We start from the raw sequence: 12,174 nt of genomic DNA, 5'->3' as shown, positions 1-12,174 counted from the left end.
CACCAGAGGCAGCTCCACTAATCATCATCAACGTAGATTTAACACTAAACAAGGCTCTAACTCGTTCTCCTACTACACCATCAACATGTGGAACGCCCTTCCACAAGCCCTAAAGGAGAGCAAATCCCTAGCCTCCTTCAAAATTGGTATGAAAAGTCACCTCCCCCCCCCTTTTTCTTTTTTTTCTGCCTTTGTATTTGATGTTATGCTTTTGAAACTGATATTATCCTAGATAAAGTACTATGTTCTATCCGTCTGTCTTTCAATGTTATATGAGATACTTAAAGTGTGGTTCCTGTGGAAATAAGCCTTGGCTTTCTAGGATCTCCTTTTAGTTGACCTTGTACCAGTGATTTGTACTGTCATGAAACTGTACTTTTTTCTATTGCAAACTTCTAATAAATTCTTCAATCAATCAATCAATCGGACACATATTTATAGCCATTGATATTGAATTATTAGTGTTTTGGTGCCCAGGTTATATCCACAGTTAATTCGGTTCCTACCCTGTTTCAGCCAATCCAAAGCAGCGGTCAAAATAAATGAATAAATGGCGATTCTCTGGTCGAAATCGAAAAAGGAAGAGTCAATTTTTTAGGGGGGCTTCATTTTATTAAGGGAATCAAATGATTCCCTGTTGGTTTAAAAATAATTATTACATATACGAAATTGCAATCAAGTATAACAATGGCTCTGTTGTGCTTTGCCAAACACTATCCCAGAGTTCATAGAATTTGATCCTATTGTTAACCTCTGTCATGTAATGGAGGATCCACACCAACTTTATGTATGTACTTACTGTACAGTGTAATACTGATACAATTTAGTTAGGATTAGATCTTTTAACTGCTGTAAAGTGCAGCAGTGGTATTAGCATTAGCATTAGCATTTATTTTTTGGCATTGCAGCTCATAACAAATATTATAAATGAATGCATGTTACGATTGCAAATCAAACTGTCACATAATATAAAGATTACATAGGCTACATGATTTATGCTGGATTAAAATACAACCCTTTTCCACACACATTTAAATGGTAACATTAAAAAGTTATTTTAATTTACCTCACTGATTCTGTCTTTATGTGACATATTCGCTGACACACAGGTATTTCTGTCAGTCAACAGAAATTTGAATCGATGAAGGGTCACAAACTTGAAAGCACACACACAAATATGTCATTAGCCTAGGCTAAGCGGTTAGTATTTTTTGTCTAAATCACACATTTGTGAAAAAGGTCCCAGTCATTGATCCTTGTGCTACTGCATTACCCTCTATTTAAGAGCAAGATTGGACAGCTATGTGTTTCCTCTTCTCTCCACCAGGGGGCAGCAATGACTGGCTGCATCTCTGAAAACACAAACGTTCCGTTAGAATAACACATTGTTCTGTCAAACCAATAAGAATCACATTGTATTAACTGTGTGTGGAAAATTAAACCAGTTCAATGTAAAATTGATTGGATGAACAAAAAAATAATAATGCCAATCTCAACCTGTACTGTGAACTGTACTGTCATGAAACTGTACTTTTTCCTATGCAAACCTCTTCTAATAAAGTCTTCAATCAATCAATCAAAACCAGATTATCTAGTGGTCTCACTGTGACAACTGCAATGTTGAGACCATAATCTCACAAAAAAACAGAAAGGTGTGTTCTGATTTATTTAGCCATGAACACAAGCGTTTTCATTTAATAAATAATTTATCTTGAAACCGTAGTCTGAACTACTTATTTTTTTTTACGAATCATTTTAGTGTCTGATACGTAGGCCTACACATCTAGTGATCTACAAGCTTGCTGCTAGAAGATCTACTATTTTTACTGGTTTGGGTCCTGAGCAAATGTCTAATCTCATTTTCAATTATTGTTAATGTCAAATCACATTAAAAACTGCCGAACAAAAACAATTAACTTATGACTTAAATTGCTATAATGCCTTGATGTCGTATTTGACCTGTCACATTTTGTTATTATCCTGCTAGGGGATGTGCCTCACAAAGGGAAGAAACATTTTACCCATTTAGGCCTAGAATTATTGAATGCTTTAATCAGTGAAAAATAGCAAATATACAAGCTCACAGCGCGGCACCGAGTGCCGCGCTGCGAGCTTGTAGATCTGCTATTTTTGAAAAAGTCATGAAAATGTGTGCAAATCTTTGAATATATGTATTTTCAAAGCAAACGGTTGTAACTCAAATTTTGCTTCTGGGTGGTCCCTGGAACTAGATATTTTGAGATGCGGGTCCGTGGCCAAATACACATCATTTTGGGGGTCCTTCACATGAAAAGGTTTGAGAACCACTGACATGGTAGTCTCTCAAGAACAGACTAACTGAGCTCCAGTTAAGTGAAAAGGACCTTTTCTTTGACGATGGCTGGCCAGATTGCTGACATATAGAAACATAGTTTTTTTCCAAAAATCTTAGAAGGATTCAAAAGACACTTATAGAATCGGGTCAAAATTCTAATTTTCACGATTTTTCAAAAATAGCAGATCTACAAGCTCGCAGCGCGGCACTCGGTGCCGCGCTGTGAGCTTGTATATCTGCTATTTTTTTTATATTTAAAGCATAAAATATTGCGTCATAATGTGTTCAGGCCTAAATGGGTTAAATAAGCAAATAGAGAATTGCTACAGAAGGCCTACCATCAGGATAGGCTTATATTGCTGCATTTAGAGCCGTTACTCAATTATCATTGAAACAAGACAAATTGAAGCAAGCTTGAGAAATAATTGTGTGTTCTTATTTTAGTAGTGCTTGAACTTGAATTCTTGTTGGAATGGACTTTCTTGTTTAGAAGGCTACAGAGAAGTACAACTCATGTAGTTCTCCTTTCACTTTTGATTAGATCAACGATTCTATGGTTCCTTTAATCATAGTTTAATGTTTAATAAAGAGTGTGCCATATCATTATTTTACGTGCTGCTGCTTGAGCTGTGCTGTCAGCCCAGTGTCTATTTTGGTGTAACAGGATCTCTGGGTCGCTGAGATCATGGCAACCATGTGCACACATAGACGCCCTTTTACTCGTCTGTAAAAAGTGCCCTCTCTCTCTGGACCGTGAATGCAGCTTTTTACTACTTGGTGAAACAAATGTAAATGACCCCCCTCTCCATGTCATATCCCGAAGGCAGCATTCAATTGCCTTTAGCCAACTCTCATAAACTTGATTGTACATGAATTGCCTGCCCCGTCCACATAAGTGAAGGCTTTATTATATGTAGTTGAGCGGCGTTATGCACTGAAAATAGGCGAGGTACAAGCTCACAACGCAGCACAGCACGACATGTTGTGAGCTTGTAGATCGGCTTTTTTCACTACTTTTGCCAAAAGTGCCCTTTAAGGAATTTCAACCCCTGCCTCTCTAACATTCTCTGCACGTCCCTGTTGGCAACAGACACAGTAAACGGTCCAGTCTAGCTTGCTGTGTGCTCGTGTTACGAGCTTCATCGATCGGCACGTGTGTGTGTGTGTGTGTGTGTGTGTGTGTGTGTGTGTGTGTGTGCGTGCGTGCGTGCGTGCGTGCGTGCGTGCGTGCGTGCGTGCGTGCGTGCGTGCGTTCTTGCGTGTGTGAGAGAGAGAGAGAGAGAGAGAGAGAGAGAGAGAGAGAGAGAGATGAGGGAAGTGAATGTGGATGTGTGGTAGGAGTCTAAAGATTCTCACCTTCACAGATCCTCGTGTGTCGTCGGCACCAGAACACGTCCTGATAGAAGAGATAACAAATATTAAGGCGGTTATGATCAAAACGGATGAAGAGACAGACAGACAGACAGGCAGACAGTTCTATTATCTCTGATCCAGAGTCACTTCAGTGCCTTGCTGAACAGTTAGGCATGGGTCTACAACCTAACATCGCCTCAATCTAATCAAACTCAACCTAACATCAACTCAATCTAATCAAACTCAACCTAACATCAACTCAATCTAATCAAACTCAACCTAACATCAACTCAATCTAATCAAACTCAACCTATAGCATCACCCTCAATTACTCGCACCAGCAGAGTGCACAAGTACTGCGTTCGGTTCATCGCGTCCTCTGTTTGTGTTTACGCCCGAAGCCAATCAGGGACCAGCATTCCTGGTGACGTCACCATCAACAGCCAATTAGGGACCAGCATTCTTGGTGATGTCACCATCAGCAAGTGCGACCTGATATAAATAACAAGGCGCGCTCTGCTGGTGCACAATTAGGCCATACATGGCCATGAGTGCACAAGACGCAAGTTGGCACCTCAACAGAGTGCAGTCTAGTTCAACTTGAACTCAGTGTCTCTGTAGATCTGACCTTGTTTATTCACCTGGTAGAAGATTAATTAATTAAACATGTCAATTGACCTTGTTTATTCACCTGGTAGAAGATTAATTAATTAAACATGTTAATTGACCTCGTTTCTTCCAGTGGTAGTAGGCGAGTCCAGTCAGGAACAAGACCAGACCCAGGACCAGACCTGAAGCTCCGATGGCGATCCTGTTCTTGTCTGCCTCTGGCATGGAATCATCTGACAATAGAAGAACCAAACACAATTATTAGTGATTGGTGTGTGTGTGCGTGCGTGCGTGCGTGCGTGTGTGTGTGTGTTTTTCAATTGCAGCATCCTTTATTTTGTATTTGTAAAAGGATAACACAAAAGGTCCTCAGGGCTTGTATCCATTTGTCATTCATATGAATGTGCACTATATCATACAATGCAGTGTAACTGTCTTTAAATTAAATCATGACCATTTATTATTATTTTTATTATTAAACAATTGGTGTTACAATAAATGACTTTCAGTTACTTGAGTTAAATAAATTAAATTAATTGTATAGCCTATACTTGAAACGTGACTGAATGCCCAGTCTGAGGTTTCACACTAACAGTGTTGGACTCCACCAATGAATGCACACCCTGTGCTGTTAATGGCCTGCGACAGGTAATGCAACTGTATGCAATGCTTGATCAACCCTGATAGTCTCTGACGCACTGAATTCACAACAGAACTATATACGTAGCGTGTTACATGATCATATCAAGCCCATGCCGGGTGCTGGGCTGATGGATGACTGCCTGGGCTGGAAAAAAGAAAAGATCATTTGACCTCTCTTTCTCTGTCAGATAAGTAGTTCTGTTAGGTGGCTCAAACGAGTCAAACCTCCTGTACACATGGAATTATTCAACTGTGGAGAGAGTATTGATACGATAGAAAACTTTACGATAGACAGTGATTACAGTAGAGCAGTGGTTCTAAACCTTTTCTGGCCGCAACATCCCAAAACAATCATATTTTAACTGGAGACCCCGTAAAATGACAAGAACTTAATATTGTAGGAGTTGAGGCATTACATTTAGTTTGACTCGGTCCCACAAATAAAAATAATAAGAAGTAGTGAAAGTAGTGAAAATTGCCGATACAAGCTCTCAACACATCGCTTTTGTGACGCGTTGAGAGCTTGTAGATCTGCTATTTTCACCAGTTTGGGTACCGGGTGAATGTTTAACTTATCTTTTAGGTCACAGCCTACAAGGTTTGGGAACCATTGGTATATGGTAGATACTATAGAGTAACTGACCCCAGTCCACCATGAGAGGCTGCCACAGGCTGGGATGTTCCACCATGCACGTGATCTTCTCTCCTGATCTGTAACATGCACGCACACACACACACACACGCACACGCACACACACACACGCACGCACGCACGCACGCACGCACGCACGCACGCACGCACGCACGCACGCACACACACACACACACACACACACACACACACACACACACACAGACAGTAATATAACATAACATAACATCAGCTTCTTAAAGTAATGGCTATAAGAGGAACATTGGTTCACATTGGATTGTGAAGGCAGGGGTCTTCAACGTTTTCATGTCAAGGACTCTTTAGTTGAGAGAGAGATGAAGCAGGGACCCCCACAACCTGTTCATAGATTCCATATACAGTAGTGTCATTGTTTGACAGCACAATTGTATTTTTGATTCATGTCAATTTGTGTTTTCAGATATTTAACCACAATACTTACTCTGTAATTAGTCTGCTCTTTTCCCCTCTGCAACAAACCAGATCTACAAGCTCACAACGCCTCGCTCTGCGAGGCGTTGTGAGCTTGTAGATCTGCTCTTTTTGGCCAAAGTTATCAGAATATGGACGCTAGTGTTGAAGTGGTTAATATAAAAAAGTTTCTATTACACAAAGATTTGGAGGACCCCCTGTAGTAACTCTGAGGAACCCCTAGGGGTCCTGGACCCCCTTTTGAAGACCCTTGGCCTAAGTCTTCAGTAAGTTAGTAAATAATTTGGCCTAAATCAGGTTTAATCCTATGTAATCCTATTTTAAGGGGGGCACACACCGGGTTGCGGGCAACTGCACAGCATCGCAGTATTGCCGCTTGTGAAGTGCCGTGCGTAAGCACCAACTGGATGCGGCTATAAAACTAGGGGAGAGTGTTTTTTGCAGGTTGTTCAGTCCGAGTGTATCAAAGGATGCGTTCGGAAATGCGCACCGGGTGTGTGCTCAGTGTAGTGAGTGCAGTAACCTCAGTAAAAGTATACCTAAACCTAACCCTAACCCCTAAACCGAACCTTAACCCTAACCCTAACCTCAGTAAAACTATGCCTAAACCTAACCGAACGCACCCTTTGATACACTCGGACTGAACGACCTGCAAAGAATACTCTCCCATAAAACTAGAACAGTGGCGTATCCGGGCGAGGCGTCAGACCCACGCCTGCATGCACACATCTGACGCCGCCGGTGTGGGTATGTTGATTGAACATAATGGGGATGGCTGTTTTGACGCACGCCTTACATGGCCTGTGTGTGTTCCCCTTAACCCTTTTATGTTACAGTACATAACTGACAGACATTGTATTGGTCTGTACTGGTGTGTGTACTGACCTGGGTGTGTACTCCAGGAAGGAGTGGTACTGGTAGTACCAGTAGAGGTGTGTATTTCTAAGTCTAGTGTCTATTAGGTGTGTACCTGGGTGTGTACTCCAGGAAGGACTGGTACTGGTAGTACCAGTCTCCATCAGGCAGCAGATCAGTAGAGGTGACATCAGAGGTGATTTCTTCTCCATCTCTCAGCCAGGTGATGATGATCAGTTTGGGATAGAAGCTGTAGGCGGTGCACCTCAACATGGCTGTGCGTCTTCCACCAGGGGGAGTCACTGAGGCCAGTCTCACGTAGGGCTTCACTGCAATAACATGATTTATTATTATTATTAGGTCACAGTTTAGTATGTGAACAGTCACAGCTTGTCCGTATCTCTGTCTATGACACTGTGGTTTCCCTGACACACCACTGTTACATCACATGTGACATCACTGAGTGTCAGGGGAACCACTCTAACATAATGGGTTTGCTGCTCTGACATCACACTCTGACTTCACTGTGATGTCAGGGGAACCACACTAACATCATCACTATTAATCCCATATCTAACAGGACTTCATATGGGATTGCCCACATATGGAGGCCACATCGGTGCAAGGGCCATGAGATGAGGATATCGCAGGTTTTTTCAAGATTTTCAATTATTGTAAAGAAGGGAAAAAGGAAAACACTATGGGGGGGGGTTCATGTCATTTTTCATGTATTAATTTCTTCTCTTAATAGTAACTTATTTAGTATACAGTAGTTCCATTCATCCAAGCTGGAACACAATCAATTTGCTGATCATTAAAATAAACATGATCTGATAATACACCCGGCCCACCCATCTGACCACTTAACACGTTGTGTGGGCGGCAAACACTTTAGAAATGTTCAAGTGGTTGAGGTGTATGGTTAAGAACCAATGCATTACAGAATGTCAATGCAAACGTCATTATTCATTTCTGAAAAGACATGATCTATGATTGCAAGTTTCATGAGGTGATGAGTGTTTAGTGCTGTTCTGAGATCAGCTCACCTGTCTTATCCAGAACATTGGAGTAGTCGATCCCGATGCTGGGTTTGCAGTATCTCACTCGGTCTGCTTTCATCCCAGCTATTTGTCGAGGGTCATTGTTCCAGTGCTCTGCCTGCTTCACACCATACTCAGTGTAGCCAACATACTTCCCCACCCTGCTGTCCCACCTGGCCAGCTCTTGTCTATTGAAATACTCTGATTGTATGTACTGTATGTCCTTCAGCTCAGTGGAGTTAAACACACACTCTACAACCAAAAAGTTTAGAAATCCACCTGTAAATAAAAAAGTAAAAATATCAATGTCCATACAAGCCTATTATCTCTATATTGTCAACACAGACATAAAAGTGTGTATTATTCACTAATTAAATAAAGCTTACCTGCTCCTTGTATGCCAATGAAACCCAGTAAACCACAGAGCCAGAGTTTAGTTGAAATCATGTTGATGAGTTGAGATGTTTCAGAGTTTAGTCAAAGTCGTGTTGATGAGTTGACATTCTAATGTGAAACTGAGAGCACTCGTTCACTTCTCCCACAATTTCTATCATACAGCAACCAATGAAAAGCCACTGTTCACCCTCATCACTTGTTACCAGGTAGACCTCTATCAACATTTATTGGAATTGCATTAGCTGTAACCCAAAGCTATCTACACATTTACCATGATTCACACACATTTCACTATCCACAAACATGTATTATTTTGTCATATATGAAAATGCATAATTTGCAAATACTGTATGCAAATGCATAATTTGCAAATGCTGTATGCATAACTTACTGTACATGTAAATAGATTCACTGCAAAAGGAGATATAAAGTCATACTTAAATAGTAGGGCAGGGGAAAGGCTTCCCCAGCACCCTTGCGGTGTCTATTAGATTTCTTCTTGTTGCCCTGGTCAACTAATGTCCCATCATGGGGTTAATTTTTAACCTTGTCCTAAACCTACTGTATCACCAACCTGAACCATATAGTGTGGGCTATGTCCAAAATACAGCTCCCGTAGGATTTTTGTGCCAAAATTGATTTTTCTGCAGATTTTGGTTCTATAGGGTCCAAACTATCAGAAAATGATGGGGGTCAAATTTTCCGACCCCTCCCTTATTTCCTGGGGGCGGGTCACTTCAGTTTTGGAGAAGTAGACATGTGTTAGGCCAGGAGACTGCTTGAGTATTTCTCAAGGGACAGTTCTTTCATGCTCTTTGTCATATATGATACCTTCATCAAGGGACATGATTTTGAGGAGGTGCACACATCGAAGAGGCTGCTGACACCGACGTCCAATTGCCCTGAGCCCTGAGCTTCCACCAATTGAAGAGAATTGGTGGAATTCAGAGAGTGGAGGGTATGTTCCAGTCAGGTGTCTTGCCCTCCCTGCTCCAAAGGCAATACTTGAGCTCATCACATGTGGCTGCAAAGCAGGTTGCAAGGGACAGTCAGTCTCTGCAAGTGCTATGGCACTGGACTGGAGACTTTGCCAACAGTATAAAGGCCCATTCCCACTGGACCAGATTAACAGATAAAGAAATATCTTTCTCCATTCAAGTGGATGGTAAGACACAGATAAAAAATCAAACCTCGGTTCGAAGTGAAGCGGTGAATCTTAGTATAGAATTGTCTGGAGAGCCTGTATGACAGCCGGTATAATAGGTTTTAAAAAATATATAAAAAACCCTGCTTGCTGGTCTCTTAGTTGTTTGTCAACTGCATCCCTCTATAATTATTTCAGTTTACCAGGTCTGTTATCTGGCCCTGTTATCTTTTTGGCCTACTACATTTTTCACTGCACCTTGGATACTTTGAGGATTACTTTGAAGTATCCAAGGACTGCACCTTGGATACTTTGAGGATTGGTCAAGCTTCACATGACAATTCGGCCCTCCAGATAAAATCATTAATTCATTCAGAATATAAAGAATGAGAGTTCATAACTCTAGAACACATACCGGTAGAATAAAAGTTCACCGCTTCACTTCGAACCGAGGTTTGATTTTTACCATTCTGTTGGCATCTGTATATTCTTAGTGTGCCTTTGCTTTTGCTCTTGTGCGGCTATTTGTCACTGCTGCTTTCTTCTCTTTTCTTACTAATCTTTTGTTGGGTTTCTATAGATATCCACTCCTTTTGTTGATAATATTCTACATGTACAGGACAGATAAAACCTCTATTCTGAATTGTTATTTGAATAAGGTTTTTATAGTAGCATTAGTTGTGGATGCAGTAGGTGAGACCTATTGCATGTATAGGACAGATAAAACCTGAAGGCCAAATTATCATGTGAAGCTTGACCAATCCTCAAAGTATCCATTCATCTGACCGGGAGGGATACTACACACATATTCTGGACGTACAGGACAGATAAAGCCTATTCATTCTGAACTAAAATGGCCATATATGGACATGGGACACACATTTTGCTTTTTGAAAAAGCCTATTCATTCTGGACTGATATTCTGGACGTACGGGACAGAAAAAACCTGTTCATTCTGGCCTGGAGTGACCATATATGGACATGAGGTGACATACATTGTGTTTTTGAAAAACCCTGTTCATTCTGGACTGAGATCACCATATATGGAAATTAAACACACATTTTGTTTTTGAAAAAACCTGTTCATTCTGGACTGATATACGGGCGTGGGACACACAAAGCCACTCATAGGAAGCGGTTTTCACCGCTTCAAAAATATATGTGACAGATATTTTCTTTTATCTGTATCTTACCATCCACTTGAATGGAGAAATATATTTTTGTATCTATTTATCTGGCCCAGTGGGAATGAGCCTTATGGGAGGACATAGATAACAGTGATGACTAGTAAGACTCCCTAATCGGGAGATAAGCGACCGTCAGGTCGCAGCGTGATTTTAGGGCAAAATGTGTAGGAGCAGTGTCCAAAAAATGTGTTTGAAAAAATATATGGGACAGATCCATGTTGATGACATGAGTGTAGACATACTGTGTACCGATTTGCGTAATTTTAGGGCAAAATCTGTAGGGGCAGTGTCCAAAAATGTGTTTGAAAAAGTCGGCCTGATGGTGGCGCTATATGGGACAGATCCATGTTGATGACATGAGTGTACACATACTGTGTACCGATTTGCGTGATTTTAGGGCAAAATCTGTAGGAGCAGTGCCCAAAAATGTGTTTGAAAAAATGGGCCTGATGGTGGCGCTACAGTATATGGGACAGATCCATGTTGATGACATGAGTGTAGATGTACCGATTTGCGTGATTTTAGGGCAAAATCTGAAGGAGCAGTGTCCAAAAATGTGTTTGAAAAAATGGGCCTAATGGTGGCGCTATATGGGACAGATTCATGTTGACGGCTCTCTTGGCGCCGCCGAGGCGGGTGCGTGGGTGCCGGCCCCGGCTCTCCTGGTCGCTCCTAGCCCGAGTTACGGCATTTTATGTGCGCTGCAGTGGTGGGGGTGCGACCACTTTTGCATCCATTCTGGAGCACCAGGAGTCGGTGGTCCCTGAGAATTCCCTGTGAACAGCCCCGTTGGGGTGGTCATTGGTCATTTTAGCACTTTTTGGCGGCGGCGACAGGGGGTCCCTGGGGGTCCCTGGAGGGGTGGAGGTTGTAGATTGGGGCAACGGTGGCGGAGATATGAGTTGGGGAAAAGTGTGACATGACGGACAGACTGACAGACTGACGGACAGACTGACGGACAGACAGCCTGTCGAGGTTTTGGTAGTAACTGCGAACTGTATTTGACAAGAATAATAACAGGTCGGAAGTATAAATGCTACCCCATCCTCCTCACTTGAACTGTTCCTACCTAAACTATTGAATAGCCTCAGAATATACCGTGAAGTTGTTTATAAAGTACTGTAAAGTACTCCCTCTCTTGAAGTAAACAACATACCGAAACAAATGAACACATTTTTACATATATTTTTGACCCAAGGAAAAGTAGTTATTCTTATTCAAGCAGCTTGACTCTATTTCAGGGCAACAGAAAAAGAAAATATGAAGAAATATTTTCTCTTTATAAAACATAAATTCTCTTTGTACTAAATATGGTGTACTATTTTTTTTACCATGTTTTAGGGCCGTAATCAGTGCTGGGCAAGTTACTGAAAAATAGTAACTAATTACCGTTACTATTACTTCATTTCAAAAGTAACTCATTTACTTTACTGATTACTCACACCAAAAAGTAATGCGTTACTTTTGCATTTTTATTACAGTAATTTTTAATAATGACCTTATAGCTTGGTTAAACTTTATAGCTTGTAACC

The 12,174-nt window shown here is 41.3% G+C and overlaps 1 protein-coding gene across 2 annotated transcripts in view; it reads right to left on the bottom strand.

The window, feature by feature from the left end:
- The window catches only part of LOC308305739 (H-2 class II histocompatibility antigen, E-S beta chain-like), a 53,908-nt gene extending 45,502 nt beyond the window's left edge, over positions 1-8,406 (bottom strand). Inside the window, exons 1-7 of one of the 2 annotated variants that reach the window (XM_080750588.1) lie at positions 8,302-8,406; positions 7,922-8,194; positions 6,991-7,204; positions 5,562-5,629; positions 4,396-4,509; positions 3,671-3,710; positions 648-1,352 (exon numbers count right to left, since the gene is read on the bottom strand). In XM_080750588.1, the coding sequence (XP_080606714.1) occupies positions 3,673-3,710; positions 4,396-4,509; positions 5,562-5,629; positions 6,991-7,204; positions 7,922-8,194; positions 8,302-8,362 (768 nt within the window). In that variant the 5' untranslated portion in view covers positions 8,363-8,406 and the 3' untranslated portion in view covers positions 648-1,352; positions 3,671-3,672. Of the gene's footprint in view, positions 1-647; positions 1,353-3,670; positions 3,711-4,395; positions 4,510-5,561; positions 5,630-6,990; positions 7,205-7,921; positions 8,195-8,301 lie in introns of those variants that run through there. The other variant, XM_080750589.1, reaches the window with a different exon arrangement.
- Between the last annotated feature and the right edge of the window lie 3,768 nt (positions 8,407-12,174).

The sequence above is a fragment of the Nannobrachium achirus genome (genome assembly GCF_963921795.1).
Source record: "Nannobrachium achirus genome assembly, chromosome: 20".
NCBI classification, from domain to species: Eukaryota; Metazoa; Chordata; class Actinopteri; order Myctophiformes; family Myctophidae; genus Nannobrachium; species Nannobrachium achirus.
The sequence above is the reverse complement of the archived record's forward strand: the minus strand, read 5'-3'. Positions and strand labels throughout refer to the sequence as shown.